The sequence below is a fragment of the Marmota flaviventris genome, chromosome 1 (genome assembly GCF_047511675.1).
Source record: "Marmota flaviventris isolate mMarFla1 chromosome 1, mMarFla1.hap1, whole genome shotgun sequence".
Lineage (NCBI taxonomy): Eukaryota > Metazoa > Chordata > Mammalia > Rodentia > Sciuridae > Marmota > Marmota flaviventris.
In genome coordinates this window covers 218,599,151-218,618,623 of record NC_092498.1, presented here as the reverse complement: position 1 = coordinate 218,618,623, position 19,473 = coordinate 218,599,151, and the positions used below count along the sequence as shown (strand labels likewise).

Genomic DNA, 19,473 nt, shown 5'->3' with positions numbered 1-19,473 from the left:
CCCGCAGTCTTCCCGCCCCACCTTCCACGCGCCTCTGCAGCCTATTCAGCCAATCACCCACGGGCGCGCCGACCTTCATCTGCATAGTCACGCCTCAGAGGGATGCCGCACCCAATCGGGCCACAGGCCACGACTGTCATTAGCATGCCGGGGGCGGAGAGGGGCGGAGCGGCCGGCAGGGGCGGGCTCGGGGCGGTTGGTTGGAGCGTCGCCGCAGTCGAAAGGTCCGGGAAAGTTTCTTTGGAGGTGAAAACAGCCGCGGAACTCGGGGTCCTGCGAGGGGGCGGGGGCGCCAGGGTCCGGGAGTCGGGGCGGGGCCCTTTCCGGGCGGGAGGGAAGCCGGCCCGGCCTCCCGGGGGGCGATCGCCCAACAAAGGATTCCTGGGGCGCCCGCCCTCGAGGACTTCCCCGCCCCCGGATCCGGCTGCCCCCGCCAGGCGCCCCGGGCCCGGCATCGCGGCTCCCGGTCGGGGTGGGGGCGGGACCCCGCCATCCGGGGCTCGAGAGCCCACACCTCTGCCTGCTTGTGTTCCAGGTCCGGCCCGGAGCGGCCATGTCCCACGGTCCCAAGCAGCCCGGCGCGGCCGCCGCGTGAGTGCGCTGCTCCCCGCCCTGTCCGAGCTCCTGGACTCCCACCCCTTGGGGTCTTGACTCCCCCACCCGGGTCGGGGATCTCCACGGGCTTCTCCCTAGACTCCAGCCTGCGACCCCGCTCCTGGGCTCCAGTCCCTCCCAGGACTCCCGGCTCTCCCCGCTACTGAGGCAGTCTCGACCCCTTGATCCTGACCCCCTCGAGGTCAGGGAGGCCCTACCCCTCCCCGGACTCATGCCCCTCTTGGCCAGCTCCGTGGGCTCCGTGGTCTCAAAACGCTCAGGGTGAGCGTGGCGGGTAGAGAAGGCTCCAGGGTGGGAGTAATCCTGGTGACCCCTCGTCCCAGGCCGGCGGGTGGCAAGGCTCCGGGCCAGCATGGGGGCTTCGTGGTGGCTGTCAAGCAGGAGCGCGGCGAGGGCCCGCGGGCCGGCGAGAAGGGGTCCCAGGAGGAGGAGGTGAGAGTCCTTCCCCTGCAGCCGGGGAGGCCCCGGGGTCCCGCCCCCAACCTCGAAGCCCCGCCCAAGACCAGATTTGAATTCCTGGAGCCTCCTCCCACAGCCCCGATTTCTTCTGGAAGCAGAGAGAGACCCCACCCCACCCGTGCTAGATGCCACGCCCCTAACAGACTCACTGCCTCTGAGCCCAGACCCCGCCCAATGCCAGTGGTAGTTCTGCCCACGCCGAGGGCCCGCCCACTTCCCGCCTCCCTGGGGGCCGCACCCTCCCTACCAAGAAGCCACGCCCATAGCCCAGCCAACCACCTCCCTGGGCTCTGCCCACTCTCTAGTAAGTCGGATGCCCTCCCCTGGTCAGGGAACCCCTCTAATACCCAGGTCCGGATGCCTGGCCGCGTCATACCTCCAGTCCTTCCCGGTTTTCCAACTAGGCCCGGCCCCTCGTCTAGCCCCCGCCCACGCAGTCCCCGCCCCTTCTCCGCTGAGCCCCGCCCCTGCCCTCCAGGCCCCTCCCAATAACGCAGAGGGGTTTTGCAGCCAGTGAAAAAGCGTGGCTGGCCCAAGGGCAAGAAGCGAAAGAAGATTCTTCCAAATGGGCCCAAGGCACCGGTGACAGGCTATGTGCGCTTCCTGAACGAGCGGCGTGAGCAGATCCGCACGCGCCACCCGGACCTGCCCTTTCCCGAGATCACCAAGATGCTGGGAGCAGAATGGAGCAAGCTGCAGCCAGCAGAGAAGCAGGTGAGGGTGACCCCCAGCCCACTCGGACACCCCTGCAGCCACGTCCCTCAAAGTATGTGGAGGGTTCATATTCTGCTTGGAAAAATGAGCACCCATGAACACCCACCCCAAGTTGGCAATAATTAGCCACAGGGGAGAATAGTTCTAAAATTTAATGTTATACCTAAAGATGTAGAGATGGGCCATATTTGTTGGTGAAATCTTGTGAGTCTCAAATTCTGGTAATCAGTTTTAAAATTGGAAAAGCATTGAAGAGATTTAACAAATCTGCTTCCAGTTTGCACCTGTTGAAAGTGATATTTCAACAAGCAGAAACGGTGTGGCATGGAGTAGGGACAATCCAGGCCTTAGCAGCCTAGAGGAGGGGGCCATGTAGGAGGGAGGAAGGCGCTGAGTTGGGGCCGTGGGAGGTAAGGTGGGCACTCTGAAGTGCCCTGGGCAGCATCCGGAGGGCACAGGGAGCTATGGAAAGCTAGGGGGGTGGGGCAGGGCCAGACCTGGGTGAGGGAGGCAGAGTCTGGCCATAGCGGGCTGTCATCTGGGCTGGGCTGAGCCTCTGGATGCTGCCCTGTCCCGCAGAGGTACCTGGATGAGGCGGAGCGAGAGAAGCAGCAGTACATGAAGGAGCTGCGGGCCTACCAGCAGTCAGAGGCCTACAAGGTGTGCGCTGAGAAGATCCAGGAAAAGAAGATCAAAAAAGGTGAGTCTGCTGGAGGCCAGTGTGTGGCACCTGCCCTGCACGGTGTTGACCCCTGCCCAGGCAGAGGTCCCCTCCATGGAGAGAAAAGACACATAACCGGCTACATATGCACGAGGGTCACTCGGTGCTGCAAAGGGGACCGCGTGGGGAGCCCGAGCCAGGATGAAAGGGAACTGACGGAGGGGAGGGCGGCGGACAGCCTGTGCCCAGGTGGCCACTGGAAGGCTGATCCTGCCCTCCTCCCTCCCCCACCAGAGGACTCGGGCTCCGGGCTCATGAACACTCTCTTGAATGGACACAAGGTAATGAGGTTCCCCTCCTGGGACAGCATGCTCCTGCGAGAGAGATCTGGAGGTTTCTAGACCCTCTCGCGGATGTTAAGCGACTGCCATCTCCCGGAACACCCAGGGGGTGGGTCTGCCTTCCCTCCAAACCGCCACCTTGTCCTTTTGCCCAGGGTGGAGACTGTGACGGCTTCTCCACCTTCGATGTCCCCATTTTCACTGAAGAGTTCTTGGACCAAAACAAAGGTGAGCATCAATGGAGTCCGCAGGGGCCAGCGCACGGACGTGGGTGCTGTGCTCCAGGGTGGGCCCAGGGGGGCCCCGGTGGGGAGAGGGTTGGCGGGGTCCGCCTCCTCTGAGCTGGGGGCTGGTGCGGGGCCGGTAGCCAAGGCTGAGTGGCGGGGTCGCCGGGCCAGCTCCAGGCCCTAACCCGCTCCCCGGCCGGCTGCAGCGCGGGAGGCGGAGCTGCGGCGCCTGCGGAAGATGAACGTAGCCTTCGAGGAGCAGAACGCGGTGCTGCAGAGACACACGCAGAGCATGAGCAGCGCGCGCCAGCGCCTGGAGCAGGAGGTGGCGCTGGAGGAGCGGCGGACGCTGGCGCTGCAGCAGCAGCTCCAGGCCGTGCGCCAGGCGCTCACCGCCAGCTTCGCCTCGCTGCCTGTGCCGGGTGCGGAGCGCCGCGGGTCGCCGGCCCCCCCGCCTCTAGCCCCGCCCAGCCCGCCACAGACGACCCGAGCGCCCCAGCCCCCAGACGCCGACCTAAACTCGTCGCTCCTGGCCCGGTCCCTTCCGGCCGCGCCTTCTTTCCGGGTCCCCCAACATCCCTGGCCGGCCCGGGAGCCCCGCCCCTGTGACCTCCCCCAGCTCCCCCAGACCACAGGAGCCGCCCCTCGCCGCCCCTCCGACTTCAGGCCCTTCTGGCCGCAGAGCCCGGAGCCCTGAGCCCTGCCCTGGGGCCCGCCCCTGCCCTGCCCTCCCTGTCCCGCTAACCCCTCCCCGTGCCCTCTAGCCCCGCACCCCACTCCGTGGGGTCCTCCGCTCTTATAGCCCCCCCACCACCACCAGCCGGGTTCCCCACAAGACCCGGCCGTCCAGCTTCCTGCCCACAGCTGACCTTGATGGCCTCCTGCCGCCTCCATATCCAGACAACCCAATCCCGACCTAACCCCACTATTACTGCTGGTGACCCCCCTCGCAGGACCCCTTCCTGCAGAACCCCTGTCCTCTGCCCCAAGGAGCCAGTCCTGTGAGTCCTGGGGGCTGCTGACCACCTGCCCGCCTTCCACAGGCACTGGCGAGACGCCGACGCTGGGCACGCTGGACTTCTACATGGCCCGGCTGCATGGGGCCATCGAGCGTGACCCAGCCCAGCATGAGAGGCTCATCGTCCGCATCAAGGAGATCCTGGCCCAGGTCGCCAGGTCTGTGCCTGCTTCTGTGGCCTGGACCCCAGTTTAGCCACCAGAGGGGTCCCTGGGGAGTACCGGAGGGGCTGGTAGGGCATAGCCTTGTCAGGTGGGGTCCACTGGGGTCCACAACGTCCCCTAATCTCAGGGTAGATCCTAGGTGCCCAGGTTAGTTGGGCTCCACTCTGGGAGGAGCTGGGGGGCCTGGCCTCTGGGTTTCCTGGGAATGGTGGTTGCTGAGCCCTGATGTGGGGCCTCCTCTCTCCCCTTACAGCGAGCACCTCTGAGGAATGGGCCGCTCACGACGCAGATAAGCAGCTCTGGGCTCATCTCTATCCCCACCCCAGTGAAGGAGAGGCTGGGGGTCCCCCCTTAGGGGCTAGGCCCCATTCTGCACCTTGGGGGCACCAGCCCCCCTAAAATTAAATTTCTACAATATCCCTTTAGCTTTCCGTCTCCCCAGCTTCTTGAACCCAGAGGAAGCACTGGGCATTGGAGCTGAAGCCAGACCCCGTGGCCGCAGAGCTAGAGAGGCCTGCTCCCCTCTTGGGGCTGGCCGCAGGGCAGGACCCAGACAGGACTGCTGCACACCTGGTGGGGCTCCGTGGCCACCCACCACACGATGTGGGACCCCGAATTGCTCACCAAGAGGGCGGCACAGTGTGCCTTACAGGCATGGGGCACCCTGGTGACCACTTTCACGGGTGGGCCCCCAAATCCCTGCACCCCAGGGAAAGCTGTGCAAACCCCTTGTCCAGTAGAGGGACCTCGGGAGCCAGACCTTTCCCCAACTCAATCCCAACATCTGCAATAAACACAGTAGAGTTTGCGTTCAGGCTTGTGAGTGTGCAGTTTCTGGGGTATGGATGGCCAGGAGAGATGCACACAGGACCTCTGTGACACCAGCAAGGGACATCAGGCCTGCCCTCCTACCTCCACAGAGCAGCATCCACCCCGCGCTCCTGGGGCAGCCGGTGGGCTCAGCACAGAGGGGCTCAGGAGGTTGCAGGGGTCCGTGGCCATCCAGCTGGTCTCCTGCCGTGGTGGGACCGTGCTGTGTGCCCCTGAGCTGTGGCTACCATCTCAGCCCTTATGAAATGACGCTTCTGTGGCATTGAGCTCATTCACAATGTTAGGCCACCATCATTTCTACTGACTACCAGAACATTCTTACCACCCCAAAAAGAAGTCCCGTCCCTATGAGCATCCGTGCCCCAGTCCCCCAGACCCTGACAGCCAGACTCCACTTCCTGTCTCTGATTCAGGCACTTCCTGTGAGTGGACTCCCACCCACACTGTGTCCTTTTGTGTCTGAGCTCAGGCTGAGTGCCAGGTCCTCAGATCCACCCACACTGTGGCTGGTATCATGTTTGGCAGGTCGGTTGGTTGGTTGTGGTCCTGGGCATGGAACCCAGGGGTGCTCTGTCACAGCTACATTCTTAGCCCTTTGTGGTTTTGAGACAGGGTCTTACCTGGCGTGTATGAGGCCCTGGATTCAATCCCCAGCCCTTCAGGGCAGGTGAGAAAAAAAGGGAGCCAGGCCCTCAATAAGTTACCCAGGCTGGCCTCCGACTCGGCCCTCCTGCCTCAGCCTCCCGGGTACCCAGATGATAGGCGTGAACCCCTCCCTGGCTTCACTCGGCAGCTTTCTAAGCGATAGCAACTTCTCCTTCCTGCCCAAGGCCTCCTGGAACTTGCTTCCCACCAATGATTGGTTCGTGAGATTCCTCAGCAGCAGGAGGCTGCTCCAGGCCCTGCCTTGTGGCTGTGTGCCACGCACGGGACAGGAGCAGTGTCACAGGCCAAGACACCTGTCCAGGAACCCTGATGGATGCCCAGGTGGTTCCAGCCCCACAGCCCCAGGGGGCTGCAGGCTTCTGTGCTGGGTATCCTTGTCCTCACCAAAGACTGCCTGAGTGCCCGCTCTGTGCAGCAATGCTGCAGGAATAAAGGACACCAAGGGGGGGGCGGGCTGGGGTCGTGGCTCAGCGTCGAGCGCTGCACCTGTGAAGTGCTGAGCTCGACCCTCAGCACCACATAAAAACAGACAAATACAGAGATAAAGGTATTGTGTCCAACTACAAAAATGATAAGAATTAAAGAAGGACACCAGGCCCAGGTGGCCCAGGAGCTGAGCCTGTAGACAGGGACGCAGGCAGGACACGGGGAGAAAGTGAACTATCTACCGTCTTTAGATGCTGAGGAGACAACGCTGGGGAAGGTAGGTTTAGAGGTGGTGCAAGCAGGAGGTCAAAGTCCTGAAAGAGGTGGGGAGTGAGCGGACCCTGCAGGGCTCTGGGGAGGGTGACCCAGGCAGAAGGCCGGCTGTGCAGAAGCTCTGGGGCAAGGCTTTGGAGGCAGAGTCAGGAGTTTGTGTGGCTGGAACAGGGGGGAGAGGGAAGGGGGAGGCAGTGAGGGGACAGGAGAGGTCCTGCAGGGTCTCCTGGATCACAGGAGGACTTGGGCTTTGACTCAAAAGGAAGTGGGAGCTATGGAGGGCTGTGGGCAAAGGAGGGACGCCCGCACGGCAGGCAGCTCACGTTATACCAACATAACGCCCCTCCCCATCTCTTAAGTCTGTTGCAAGAATTAAAGAACCCAAGCAGCAGAGAGTGAGTGCCAGGGCACGGAGCTGTCCCCGACCTTATTTGTGATCCTTGTTATTTCTGCATCTGCATCTCAGGCCCCTGCGGACTGCCAGACGTCCCCAGGGAGGGTGCAGCAGGCCCTGGCAGGGCCCGGACACCTGGGGCCCGTGCCCCCCTCCCCACCCCATGGTGTCGCCTTCCCGGGCGGCTCGGGTTCCCGGATCGCCTTACCAGGGCGACTCGGCTATCGCGCCCTGGACAGGGGGAGGGGAGGCTGCAGGAAGCGGTGGATCCGGAGGCGGCGGCGGCAGCCTGGGTGGGTGGAGGAGCTCCTCCGGCCATGGAGAGCGCTGCTGCCCGCGAGGCCCCGGGGGCTGAGACCCCGCGCGCCCCCGTGCCCCCGCCCTCCCCGGCGGAGACCCCAGCCGCGCCCCGCGTGCGCCCGCGCCTCGTCTTCCGCACGCAGCTGGCGCACGGCAGCCCCACCGGCAAGATCGAGGGCTTCACCAACGTCCGCGAGCTCTACGCCAAGATCGCAGAGGCCTTCGGAATCGCGCCCACCGAGGTGAGTGCCCCCCACCCCGATTCCCGCGCCCGAGGTGCCGGGCGGAGCGGGGATAGGGACAGAGCCTGGGCCCTAGACGGGAGCCCGCGGATCCCAGATTCCTAGGAAACCTCGGGTCCCAGGACCCCCGGATGCGGGGAGCTTGCGGAGGTCTGTTCGCCAGATCTCAGGAATGCTCCTCTGGATCCGGAGGTGCCCTGCGCAGAAGATTAGCAGGTCTTGGGTCAGGAGCGCCCACTCCGTGGACCCAGTTAGGATGGATCCCTGCCTCCGGGAAGAGCTCCCCGAGTTCCTGGGCGCCGGTGCCTGGGGTCCGGAGGTCCGTGGCTCTGGAGGCTGGGAGCTGGTGCTTTCCAGACAGGTCCTTGCACTGTGCAGCCCAAAGGGGGCGCCAGGAAATTCCATTTTTCTGAAAAAAAAAAAAAAAAAAACAAAAACAAAAACCCTCCTCCGGGGTTTAACATGGAAGTCGGGGTTCGGGAGGTGGCGGAGAGGGACCCCTTGTGTCCGCAGCTTCCTTCTCTCCCACATCCCCATTCTGAGGTCCCAATCCCGGCCAATCCCCGCGGGCTGCCTTTGGACCTCGGTTTCCTCGTGGGGCTCTGCATCCACGCGCCCCAGGGTGGTGCAGAGTCGAGGGCTGAGGCGAGCGCCCCCCCTCCCACAGATCTTATTCTGCACCCTCAACAGCCACAAGGTAGACATGCAAAAGCTTCTGGGTGGACAGATAGGGCTGGAGGACTTCATCTTTGCCCATGTGCGCGGCGAGACCAAGGAGGTGGAGGTCACCAAAACAGAAGATGCCCTGGGACTGACCATCACAGACAATGGGGCTGGCTATGCCTTCATCAAGGTGCCTAGGGTGGGCCGGTCACTTCCTGGGTGTTTGGGGATCTGACTTGAGTGACTGCCTCTCTGGATCTACGTAGGCTCTGGGGACCCAAGGGAGGTGGCCGGGTTGCCTGAGAGCAGCTCTGGGTGCCCACAGAGGATCAAGGAGGGCAGCATCATCAACCGCATCGAGGCAGTGTGTGTGGGCGACAGCATCGAGGCCATCAATGACCACTCCATCGTCGGCTGCCGCCACTACGAGGTGGCCAAGATGCTCCGGGAGCTGCCCAAGTCCCAACCCTTCACCCTGCGCCTGGTGCAGCCCAAGAGAGCCTTCGGTGAGAGCCACCTGGGCTGGCGGGGGGGAGCGACCAGAAAGTGGGCACTTGGGACAGTGGAGGACGGGAAGGGGCAGGGTGGACGGTGTGGAGGGCGGGGCTCAGGGGCAAAGTGCCTGCCTGGACGTGGGGCCCTGGGCTCCACCCCCAGCATCACACACACACAGGACATTTCTAGATGCCTCTTGTGCATGGCAGGCTCCTGGCACTGTATCCAGAACGGGCAGGGACTTTCTAGACCACCAGAGGGTCAGTTGTGGGGGAGGACAGGGGAAAGCTCGGGCAGAGGGGTCAGATAAGTCAACTGTTTGGCCGGCTGAGAGCTTGTGAGGTGGCCCCGTGACACCCTGGAGTGTTCTAGGAAGGTGCTTTCAACAGGGAATCTGAGACTGGCCCCTGGGAGAGGCAGAAGCTTGCTCCAGAGGGTGGCTCTCGGCCTCGGCACTGTGGACACCGGGGCTGGACCCTTCTCTGGAGGGGTGTCCTGGGCACTGCAGGGTGCTGAGCAGCATCGCTGGCTTCCATCCATTCCGGCCAGGAGCACACGACAGCCACAGATGTCAGACATGGCCCAGGGTGCCTGGGGACAGGTCCACCCTGCTGGGGCCTCTGTTCTAGAATGTGCACCATCACGGCCACTTCCTCCTGTGGATCAACATGGGCTGCCCTCCTTGGCCCATCGTGGGCGGCCCTTTGGGTGGCACCATTCTAGGGTGACAGACTCCAACGGTGCCTGGCACATGGTGGAGGAGGCCCAGGAGACAGGAGCGGGGGGCTTAGATCTGTCTAAAAGGAAGAGCCACTTCTCCAGGGAGGACCCCGACCCTCCAGCCACCGAAGGGGCGAGTCCTTTGAAGAGGCAGGTTTGGGGAAGTGTCCGGGGCAGGATGGACATGTCGGTTTCCCCCTGGCTGCTGTGTGGCTCGCTCTGGACTCGTGGCTTCGTGTCTTAGGAAGAGTGGAACCTGAGTGGTCTCTGAAGGTGAAGGGCAAGAAGGTTCTAGAAAGCTCAGCTGGTGGCTTCCCGGGGTTCTCCACATCCAGAACACGCCTGTCCCCACTCTGTTCCCTCCAGATATGATCGGCCAGAGGAGCAGGGGCAGCAAATGTCCTATGGAAGCACGAGTGGCCAGTGGGAGGGAGACCCTGCGGCTCCGCTCTGGGGGTGCTGCCACAGTGGAGGAGGCGGTGAGTGGGGCGTCCTCCAGGGCCGGGCGCCAGGCTCCCCCGGAGCCTCCGTTCCCCTCCCGTGAGGCGGGTCCTGGGAGGGGGCGGGGCCATCGGGTGGCGCCAGAGCACTGATGCTGGGTGTCCCACCTGCTCCTCCCCGGGGCGGGTGGCTGGGTGGCACTTCTCACCCTCGGCCTCCTCCCCTGTGCCCCAGCCCAGCGAGTTTGAGGAGGAGGCGTCCCGGAAGGTGGACGACCTGCTGGAGAGTTACATGGGCATTCGGGACCCAGAGCTGGGTAAGGGGCCCGGGTAAGCTGGGGGTCCCTGGAGGGAGGACAGTCCCCGGGAGGAGGCAAGGGCCCCGGGCAGCCGAGGCCAGGAGCAGCCTCACCACGTCCCTCCCGTATGGCCCGCAGCATGCACCATGGTGGAGACATCCAAGAAGACGGGCAGTGTCCGGGAGTTTGCGCGCTGTTTAGACTCCGTCTTGGGCGAGTTCGCCTTCCCGGACGAGTTTGTGGTGGAGGTGTGGGCCGCCATCGGAGAGGCCAGGGAGGCCTGTGGCTAGTCTGCCCCGGGGCCGAGTGCAGCCCCAGCCCGCAGCCCAGCCCACTGCCCCCGCCATCCCAGCCGGTGCCCAAAGGCCAGCCCTGCTCCAGAACCCAGTGGAGCTCAGAGGCCAGGTTCATCTCTAGAACCCAATCCACTTCAGAGTCCCAACCCGGCTCCACAACCCAGCCTTTCATTAGAATGCAGCCCAGCTCTGAAGCCAAACTGTGCTCCAGAACCCAGGCCAGCTCTGAGCTAGAACCCACCTCTAGATACCAGCCAGGCTCAGAGACCAAACTCAGCTCTGAGACCAAGCCTGGCTCCAGAACCCAGCTCAGCTCTGAGATCAAGTCCTGTTCTAGGACTCAGAGCAGCACTGAGACTAAGCCTGACTCCAGAACCCAGCTCAGCTCTGAAACCAAGTCTTGCTCTAGAACACAGGCCAGCTCTGAGCTAGAACCCACCCCTAGATACCAACCAGACTCAGAGACCGAACTCAGCTCCGAGGCCAAGCCTGACTCCAGAACCCAGCTCATTTCTGAGATCAAGCCCCGTTCTAGAACTCAGGCCAGCTCCGAGACCAAGCCTGACTCTTCAACCCAGCTCAGCTCTGAAACCAAGTCTTGCTCTAGAACACAGGCCAGCTCTGAGCTAGAATCCACCTCTAGATACCAGCCAGGCTCGGAGACCAAACTCAGCTCTGAGACCAAGCCTGACTCTTTAATCCAGCTCAGCTCTGACACCAAATCTCGCTCTAGACATCAGGACAGTTCTGAGACCAAGTCTAGCTCCAGAACCCAGCTCAGCTCTGAAACAAAATCCTCTTCTAGAGCTCAGACCAGCAGCAAGACCAAACTCCACTCTGGAACCCAGCTCAGCTCTGACACCAAATCTTGCTCTAGAACACAGGCCAGCTCTGAGCTAGAACCCACCCCTAGATACCAACCAGACTCAGAGACCGAACTCAGCTCCGAGGCCAAGCCTGACTCCAGAACCCAGCTCAGCTCTGAGATCAAGCCCCGTTCTAGAACTCAGGCCAGCTCCGAGACCAAGCCTGACTCTTCAACCCAGCTCAGCTCTGACACCAAATCTTGCTCTAGACATCAGGACAGTTCTGAGACCAAGTCTAGCTCCAGAACCCAGCTCAGCTCTGAAACAAAATCCTCTTCCAGAGCTCAGACCAGCACCGAGACCATACTCCACTCTGGAACCCAGCTCAGCTCTGAGACAAAGCCCTGTTCTAGAACTCAGGCCAGCTCTGAGACCAAGCCTGTCTTTAGAACTCAGCTCATTTCCAAGACCAAGTCCTCTTCTAGAATTCAGGCCATTTCTGCGATTGAGGCCAGCTCTAGAATTCAGCCAAGCCCTGACAGCAGACCAAGTTCTGGAACCCAGACAGATTCTAAGATTCTGCTCAGTTTGGAGATTAATCCCAGTTCTGGAACCCAGTCCAGCTCTTATACTAAGTCTGGCCATAAAACTACACCTGTCTCTATGACTCAAGACACCTGCATGGCCCGGCCCTACCTGGACACTCAGGCCAGCCTGGGAGCACCACTTAGTTTTGGACCCCAGGTGAGACTCCAGAATAAGCCCAGCCATGGAATTCAAACCAGCTCAGGATTAAAGGTCAGCTCTCAGACAAAACCCCATCCAAGAACTCAGGCCAGCCCAGAAAGCTGGCCCCATGCTGTCGCTCAATCCAGAACCAAACCTCAACTCTACTCTAAAACCCATTTGCTTCCAACTACCTGCCCCCGTCCTGAGTCCAAGTCCAGCTCTGAGACTGGGCTCAGCTCTAGAACCCAGCCTACAGCTACAACGAGGCCCGTCTCCAGAATCCAGACCAGCACTGGCACGCCCCCTGCCCCTGAGCCCAGCTCTGGAACGCGGCAATGTGCCGAGCCCCAGTCTCCCTGCAGAGCACGGTCCAGCTCTGGGACCCAGACAGACCACACAGCCTGGCCCAGCTGCAGAGCTCAACCCAGCTCCAGAACTCGGCTCAGTTCTGGAGCACAGCCCGGTTCTGAAAACCCAGCCGGCTCTGAAATGCAGGCAGCAGCTGGGACCCAGCTGAGTTCTAGAACCCAGCTAAGTGCCGGAGTCCAGTCTAGTCCTGCTGCGACCCAGTCCAGTGCAGCCCTGGGGCTGGGCTCCAGGACCCTGTCCAGTTCTGGGAGCCAGCACCACCCAGGAGCTCCACCAACCTCTGGGACTCTACTGTGCTCCAAACCCCTGCCAAGCACTAGATCCCAGCTCAAGGGCACACCCCAGGCCACCTCTGGTCCTCAGGGGGACTTAGGGAAGCAAAGCGGCTCTGGAGCACAGTCTGGCTCAGGGACTCGGGCAAGGGCAAGGGTGCAGCCCAACTCTGAACCCCCTTCAGCTCCAGCACTCCCCCCGGCTTTAGAGCCGCCTCAGCGCAGAGGCCCAGCTGAGCTCCAGCCGGGGCTCCACCCACCGGCCCCCGGCCTTGACCCTGGAGTTCAGCCTGCCCAGCCCAGCCCCAGTCCCCAGGCCCATCGCCCAAAGCCCAACTCCAGCCCCTGGGCCTCTGCCTCAGCCCAGGATCCGGGACATAAAACCCCCCAGGAGCCAGCCCTTTTCCCCAAGCCCCAGTTGGGGCCCCAGATGGCCACCAGACCCACCATACCTGCCACTTCAAGTCCTGTCCCCAGGGTGGTCCTGTGAGTTCCCAGCCCCCTGTGCCCCTCCCCCATGCTCAGGGAGACAGGGTCCCTCCCCCGCGATGGGTTGCTGGGGCACGACACTCTCCTGGCTCCTGCAGCCTCCTCCTCACCTGTCCCTCCCAGCCTGCCCCCCCCCATGAGGCAGGTGACCTCCTTTCCCAGCAGGTGGAGGGGTAGAACGGGGCTTGGGTTTCAGGTGCCTGGAGGTGTAAGCGGACCCAGGCGGGAGGGGGAGGCGGCTGCTCTCCGCACCCTCAGGGCTCCTGGCAATAAAGGCACTTGGCACCCTGCAGCAGCTCTGTGTCACTGTGGGGCGCCCGTGAGGGGCGGCCAAGGAGAGGGGGCTGGGCATGGGTGGTCAGCGAATGCCCGCGAGCGCCTGCTGTGTGCCGTGCACTTATTGAGCTCTTCCTGGGCCTCCGAGTACCTGCCCGGGTCCCAGTGTTGTGCGGGGGCCCTGCGCCCTCCCTGCTGCGGGGACTGGAGGAAGCTTCCGCACCGTCTTGCCGCCGTCCGTCCCTCCCTCTCTTCTCCCGACGGTAACCGGGGAGGCCGACAGCCCCGCGCCCTTCCTGGCCGAGGCCGGCCGCGTCCGGAAGCGAAGGAACACACAGCGGGGCCCAGAGATATATTTCGGCATGAAGGGGGGACCCCGCTCACACCCCAGGCAGAGCCTCCCCAGGCGGGGTTCGGAGGGAGCCCCCGGCCCCCCAGCGTCCAGGTCCTCGGCCGCGGCTTCCCGCACCTCCGCGGGGTTTCGGGAAGGGGAGCCCCGCGTTCTGAGCTCCCCCAGCCTTGCTCTTGGCCCCTCCTGGGGCGCCCAAGGGTCCGCGGCTGGGGAGAAGGGGACCTCAGAGAGGGCGGCGGCCCCCACGGCGGACCGCAGAGGGGCCCCTGCTCCCGCGGCTCCGGTCCGCGGTCCACTCAGAGCCCCAGCTCCTGGGCCCTGGGGACAGGCGGATTATGGGAGGCTGGTCCTTGCTGGCCCTACTGCAGCCTGGCGCCCTGGGCCTGCTGCGGCCGCAGGGAGAGAGACCTGGGCCGGGCGCTGAGGCGCGGGTGCAGGCGGCGCAGCACTGCGCGGCGGAACAGGATGTACACCCAGGGGTCCAGGATCTGGTTCCAGGTGGCCACGCGCAGGTAGATGAGCAGCTGCTGCTCCGTGGCCCGGGACAGCTGCCCGGCCGGGCTCATGGCAGGCGGATTCTGCAGCACCGTCTGGGCGATGAAGACCTGCGAGGGCCAGGGCGTTAGCGGGCAGCAGGCTCTGAAATGCACCTTGCTGGGTCACCTGGGGGGAACTGCCTGACCTCTCTGAGCTGCTGCTGCTGTGTCCATGAAATAGCACCTGGGCGAGAGCAGGCACCGAAAACCACACTGCCCACCTCCCCCTCCGCGGGCTGAGCTCCCCCGGCACACTGGGAAGCACTGCTGTATTAACTCACATCTCATATAAGTGTTTGTGGTCCTGGGGATGGGACCCAGGGGCAACAAACCGCTGAGCCACACCCTCAAACCTTTTTAATTTTTATTTGAGACACGGTCTCACGAAGTGGCTTAGGATCTTGCTAAGTTGCAGAGGCTGACTTCGCACTTGCAGTCCTCCTGCCTCAGCCTCCTGAGTCGCTGAGATTACAGGTGTGTGCCACCTCGCCCGCCAAAAGACAGTTATTTTACACATGCTATATTTCTGCATGCTGTACTTGGTTATTTTAACACATTTCATTAAATGTAAAGTTTATACTCGTAAAATGTAGGAGAGATGTTTTAATAAATTATTGTACAACATGATTTTTGAGAGTGACATAATAGTTACATTGTTAATGTAATTACTAGTGATGACAACTCATGGCAGGCATATAATTACATAACACGAGGAATCATGCATTATGTCGTCAAACCTTGTATAACAATGTAACTATTAGTTTTGATAACAAAGTAAATATAATTGTCTTATATTGTATAATTACAACTAATTGTAATTAAAATGTAGAGTGTGCTAAAATAATTCGTATTTTATTAAAATGTACTGCTACATTAAAATTATTTCCTGAGCATCTACTGTGTGCTGGGTGCCGCTGGGGACAGAGCAGAGGGAAGGCAGACCCCAGTCCCACCCTCACCAACCACGATGGGGTCCTGAAGCTGGGCTCCTCCAGCCTGTCCTCTCCGCAGCCGCCAGAGGGCGCCTGCGAGCACCTGACTCGGGCCCCTCCTCTGCGCACAGCCCTCCAGGGCTCCCACCTCCCACCTCCCAAGCCCCCGTCCTGCCTGCAGCCACTGGGCCTGCACCACCTGCCCTGCCCCATCCCTGTTTCCTCCCACCGTCTCTCTGCTGCGCCCACATGGGCTCCTCACTGTGCTCCCAACATGCCAAGCTCCTCCCCAGGGCCTTTGCTGGGCTGGACCCTCGGCCTGGAGCGCTCCTCCCCAGCTCTCCTCCAGTTCACCCCTGAGGTCTGCAGTAGCCTCCTCCTCCCCACCCTCGGCCTCCAGGCTCCTGCAGCCTCCCTCCTCCCTCCCTCCCTCCCTTCTCTCCTTCCTTTTTTTAAACTGGGGATTTGACTCTGGGATGCTCTAACCCTGAGCCACCTCCCCAGCCCTTGGATGTTGGAGTCCTCTGGCCTCGGCCTCCCCAGGCGTCACAGGCACGCCCCTCCACGCCCGCAAAGGGCCCTGTTCCCAGCCCTGGGAGGTGGGCTCTGAAGGATGCCGAGGAGTCGCCTGCTGGGCAAACCAGGGCGGCTCTGGGCAGTCAGTTTTGCCCTCTGTGGTGTCTGCCCATGGACCGGCTGGTGCGCGGTTGGTGCTCAGTGAGCGTCTGCTGACCCACGGAAAGGTGGACATCTTGTCCCTTTTGTGTGTGTGGTGCTGGGCAGATCCCAGGGCCTCACGTGCCCACCTGTGCCTGGTAAGTGTCCACCAGGATCAGTGGCCCAAGGTGCCATCTGTTAACCCCTCCCCCCTCAGAGGGCACCGCCAGACTGAGGCAGTAAGCCCCTGGGCAAGGCTGGGGACCGAGCATGGCTCTGACCTGGGCTTCTCCTCCTGACTCCAGTGACAGCCGTTCAATGATAGGACCTCAGACCTTCAGTGCATGAAGAGCGGCCTGGGCATTCCGGCCACCAGCCAAGCTCCCCGACCCAGGGACCATCTGGCCCGGCTGAGGTCCAGCCCGGCATCGGGCACAAGGTAGCATCAGGAAGTGAGGTTGGCCTGGTTCCACCCAGAATGCTTCCCCAGGTTTCATCTGGCAGGTGAACTCCTACTCATCCTCCAGAGCCTTAGCTTTGATGCCCTCCCCTGAGCCGCCGACCCCGGGGCCCCAGCGGCAGCCTGGAACCCCCCCAGGCTCTCAGTACCCGGATGCTCCCCTGCCCAGTCACCCAGGCGCATGGAGCCTCCCCGGAGCCCTGCCCACACTCACCAGCAGCGGCATCCAGCAGACGCTGGCCACCAGCATGATGCCCAGGAGCTGCACCATCATCTCCACCTCGCAGTCGCGCGGGCGCTGCTGGGCGGCCTCCTGCCCGTGGTAGACGTGGCACAGGGTGGCCACGCTGATGGTGTTGAGCAGGAAGGACAGCCCGACCGACAGGCCGCCGAGCAGCGCGAACAGCAGCCCGAAGGCCGCGTCCCCGAGCTGCGCCCCCAGCGTGAGGAAGCACCAGGAGCCGGGGTACTGCACGGTGTAGTGGCCCACGCCCAGCAGGGGCAGCAGCCCCAGCGCCAGCGCCGCCGCCCACACCAGCCCCACGGTGGCCCAGGCGCGGCGCTGCGAGGCGGCCGCCGAGCGGGAGAAGGGCCGGGTGATGCCCAGGTAGCGCTCGGAGGCCATGGCGGCCCCCAGCAGCAGGGGACACAGGCCGAAGAAGACCATGGCCACGCCCATGAAGTGGCAGAGGCCGCAGCCGGGGTCCGCTGTGCGCCAGTCGAAGAGCGCGGCGTGCCGGGACACCACGAGGACCCCGGTGACCAGAAGCCCCAGGAAGTCGGTGAGGACCAGGCCGCCCAGCAGGGTGAGGAAGGGGGACCGCGGGCAGCAGCTGCCCTGCCGCGCGCCGGCCAGCACGCTCAGCGCCAGCAGGTTGGAGGCCAGGCCCACGGCGCAGAAGGAGGCCGCGAACCAGGGAGAGGCCACCAGGCGCCGCTCCTCGGGCGTGGTGTTTGTTGGGCGGAAGCAGGGCCCCAGGACACTGCTGTTGGACCACATGGCGCTGGAGCCGCGTCACCACCCCATCAGGCGCAGGCTGCAGGCGGGCCGGCCGGCACTGGCGCGGGCACACCTGGGAGGCAGAGAGGGGGAGGCTGCACTCGTCCTGCACGGTCTCCCCGGTCTCCCCGTGCCTCTGGCAACTCCTGCACAACCCTCAAGACCCCAGGGCACGCGCCCCTCCGCCCCTCCGCCCTCCCTTCGCACAGGTGCGTCCTCATCCGCTTGGACCACCCCTGGGAGGCCACCACCACTCCCACTCCAGTCTCACCGTCTCAAGGGCTGGCACAGGCCAGGGCCCCTCCTCAGGGGACACCAGGGGACGTTTTCTGCGTCCTAGAGAAAGGCAGGGGGTCGAGCTCCAGCCCCGGTTCCCACCATGGCCCCGGGGGTGGGGGCTCCCGTCCTGAGCGTCAGACTCGGCCTCCCGCACACCCAAGCTGGACGTGGCTGACCCCAGCACACGCTCCAGCCACTGAGGTGGAGACCCGGCCAGAGGCCGCAGCTCGGGTGCCAGCTGGCTGCTAGGCGGTCCTGGAAAGGCCCGTGGGGTCCCTCCCCTGGGTGTGCTGGGACAGGGGCGGGTCGCTGCCTGGCCACACTCTCCTGGGACTCATAGTGCGAGTCTGCTTTCCGTTTCTGTGCGTCACTTTTATAATAAGAAATAACCCTGAAGTTCCCGTTCCATGTGGGAACAAAGAGTCAGCTCCCTCGCAGGGACCCACCATGAGGGCAGTGGGCACCAGGGAGAACCCAACACCCAGCCGCTCAGACACCACGTGGGCTGCGGGTCGGCCACACAGCGAAACCAAGGCCAGATGTGGATGGGCACGAAGCAGCTCCATTAACAGCCAGCGCCCTGCAGGCCAGGGCTCGGAGGCCGAGGCCCGAGGACCAGGAGTGCGCAGCCAGCCTCAGCAACTCAGTGAGGCCCTGTCTCAAAATAAAACCAGAGGGCTGGGGACACGGCTCGGTGGTTAAGTGCTCCTGGGTTCAAACCCTGGTACCAAAAATAAAGAAAATAAAAAAGAAAAAGAAAGAAAACTCGGCTCCTGGTTCCTGAGGACACCACGGAGGACAAGAGAGTCCAGAGCCGCCCTGAGTTGCCATCCCCAGGGGCCAGGGCTGGGACCTGCCCTGGGCGGAGCAGTGAGGGGCACAGGCGGCTCCGGGGACCCTGCAGAGGTGGCCACTTTGCTGGAGCTGATCCGAGATTGACGGGGGCTGCTGACCAGCGACAGGGCGTGTGGGCAGCAGTCGCCTCAAGCTGGCCAGGCCAGTTCTCATGCCCTCTCCCTGCCTGGACTCCACATCCCTGCTTGGAGCCTCCATTTCCCTTCCTGGAAAGGGGGCTGAGGGGCCGGGGGCTTCAGGGCACAGGCGCTCACTCCTGCAGCCTGGGAGGTGGTGGCCGTCTGGGGCTCACTCCCGGAGGCTGAGCGGGCGGCCACTGGCCTCGCCCCAGCTCATCCTGGCCCTGGCATGTTCCTCTGGCTCGGTTCCTCCCTGCGGAGCCTTATGAATCACCCAGCTCCTGACGGCCACCATGGGCGTCCCTCCTGCCAAGAGCCAGGGCCTCTGCCACCGGAGTGGGTGGCCCCCCACCCGGGAAACTGAGGCCCAGAGCCACAGGGCACTCCCTGAGACCACCGCGAGGGAGGCCCTGTGCTGTGGCGGGCAGGAGTGCGCTGCTGCTCAGATGGGGACTGGGGCTGGGGTTCCCCTGGGACCCCCAGCCGCCATGTGCTTTTCTGAACGTTGCCTTTGGCCATGGCCCAGCCCAGCCTCGGCCTGGAGTGGCCGCAGGTCCTGTGCCTCCTGCCCCCCACTCTGGGGCTGCAGGAGCCCCGCTCACCCTGGACGCACACCCAGGCGCCTCACACTGCTGGTGGCTGGAGCCCGGCCTGACCCCAAGCCCTTGGCCTGGGGGAGGGTGAGAACCGTCAGGGAGGCCCCCTCCGCCCTCCCTGTCCTGGGTTCAGGTAAAATGGCTGGCGGGCCAGGAGGGGGACCTGTCGTGGCCTCCTGCGTCAGCCAGGATGGGCAGCAGGGGACCCCATCTGTGGAGGACCCACCCTGCTGTGTGGCCCTGGGAGAAGCTCCTCCCTCTACCTGCTGGGGGGCGGGGCCTGAGCGCCTGCAGCCAGAGTTCTTGAACCTGCAGCCGGGCCTGGAGCTGTGGACCAGGGTTCTGGAGTTCTCCTGGGCCCCGGTTCTGGAGTCCAGAGGCCTCGGGGTTCCTGAATCTGAGGGCTGAGCTTCAGGAACTCGGATGGGCGCGTGGCGGTCCCGGGTTCCTGGACTCTCTCGGCTCCTGCTCCTCCTGGGGGCAGATCCAGAGCCCTGCTGCA

General features: G+C 63.4%; 3 protein-coding genes across 6 annotated transcripts; 2 read left to right on the top strand and 1 right to left on the bottom strand.

Annotated features, from left to right (window-relative positions):
• The first annotated feature begins 176 nt into the window (after window positions 1-176).
• On the top strand, window positions 177-5,013 carry Hmg20b (high mobility group 20B). 2 transcript variants are annotated; one of them, XM_027952599.2, is made up of 10 exons: window positions 177-246; window positions 536-591; window positions 939-1,047; window positions 1,585-1,788; window positions 2,368-2,488; window positions 2,744-2,790; window positions 2,946-3,018; window positions 3,224-3,439; window positions 4,061-4,193; window positions 4,453-5,013. In XM_027952599.2, the coding sequence occupies exons 2-10, from the start codon at window positions 554-556 to the stop codon at window positions 4,463-4,465; spliced, it is 954 nt and encodes a 317-aa protein (XP_027808400.1). In that variant the 5' UTR covers window positions 177-246; window positions 536-553; the 3' UTR covers window positions 4,466-5,013. The 2 variants fall into 2 exon arrangements, with proteins under 2 accessions (XP_027808400.1, XP_027808401.1); XM_027952600.2 differs by having other exon boundaries at window positions 192-224.
• Window positions 5,014-7,090: 2,077 nt separating this feature from the next.
• On the top strand, window positions 7,091-13,201 carry Gipc3 (GIPC PDZ domain containing family member 3). Of its 3 annotated transcripts, none has more exons than XM_071603977.1 (6): window positions 7,091-7,331; window positions 7,999-8,184; window positions 8,320-8,500; window positions 9,576-9,688; window positions 9,885-9,979; window positions 10,087-13,201. In XM_071603977.1, the coding sequence occupies exons 1-6, from the start codon at window positions 7,107-7,109 to the stop codon at window positions 12,908-12,910; spliced, it is 3,624 nt and encodes a 1,207-aa protein (XP_071460078.1). In that variant the 5' UTR covers window positions 7,091-7,106; the 3' UTR covers window positions 12,911-13,201. The 3 variants fall into 3 exon arrangements, with proteins under 3 accessions (XP_071460078.1, XP_027808493.1, XP_071460083.1); XM_027952692.2 differs by having other exon boundaries at window positions 9,885-9,966; window positions 10,087-10,332; XM_071603982.1 differs by lacking the exons at window positions 7,091-7,331; window positions 7,999-8,184; window positions 8,320-8,500 and adding an exon at window positions 8,569-9,482.
• Window positions 13,202-13,522: 321 nt separating this feature from the next.
• Tbxa2r (thromboxane A2 receptor) lies at window positions 13,523-17,195 on the bottom strand. The gene is made up of 2 exons (XM_071603989.1): window positions 16,337-17,195; window positions 13,523-14,142 (listed from the first exon to the last, which is right to left on the bottom strand). Exons 1-2 carry the CDS (start codon window positions 17,120-17,122, stop codon window positions 13,897-13,899), a joined length of 1,032 nt encoding a protein of 343 aa, XP_071460090.1. The 5' UTR covers window positions 17,123-17,195; the 3' UTR covers window positions 13,523-13,896.
• Between the last annotated feature and the right edge of the window lie 2,278 nt (window positions 17,196-19,473).

Bases quoted from the DNA above. Each gene is read 5' to 3' on its own strand.
- Tbxa2r (XM_071603989.1), bottom strand. From the start codon at position 17,122: ATGTGGTCCAACAGCAGTGTCCTGGGGCCCTGCTTCCGCCCAACAAAC. The intron at 14,143-16,336 runs GTGAGTGTGGGC...TGGCCCTCGCAG, and splicing joins TCTGCTGGATGCCGCTGCTG to GTCTTCATCGCCCAGACGGT.
- Hmg20b (XM_027952599.2), top strand. From the start codon at position 554: ATGTCCCACGGTCCCAAGCAGCCCGGCGCGGCCGCCGC. The intron at 1,048-1,584 runs GTGAGAGTCCTT...GGGGTTTTGCAG, and splicing joins AGGGGTCCCAGGAGGAGGAG to CCAGTGAAAAAGCGTGGCTG. The intron at 2,489-2,743 runs GTGAGTCTGCTG...CTCCCCCACCAG, and splicing joins GGAAAAGAAGATCAAAAAAG to AGGACTCGGGCTCCGGGCTC.
- Gipc3 (XM_071603977.1), top strand. From the start codon at position 7,107: ATGGAGAGCGCTGCTGCCCGCGAGGCCCCGGGGGCTGAGACCCCGCGC. The intron at 8,185-8,319 runs GTGCCTAGGGTG...GGGTGCCCACAG, and splicing joins CTGGCTATGCCTTCATCAAG to AGGATCAAGGAGGGCAGCAT. The intron at 9,980-10,086 runs GTAAGCTGGGGG...TATGGCCCGCAG, and splicing joins GAGCTGGGTAAGGGGCCCGG to CATGCACCATGGTGGAGACA.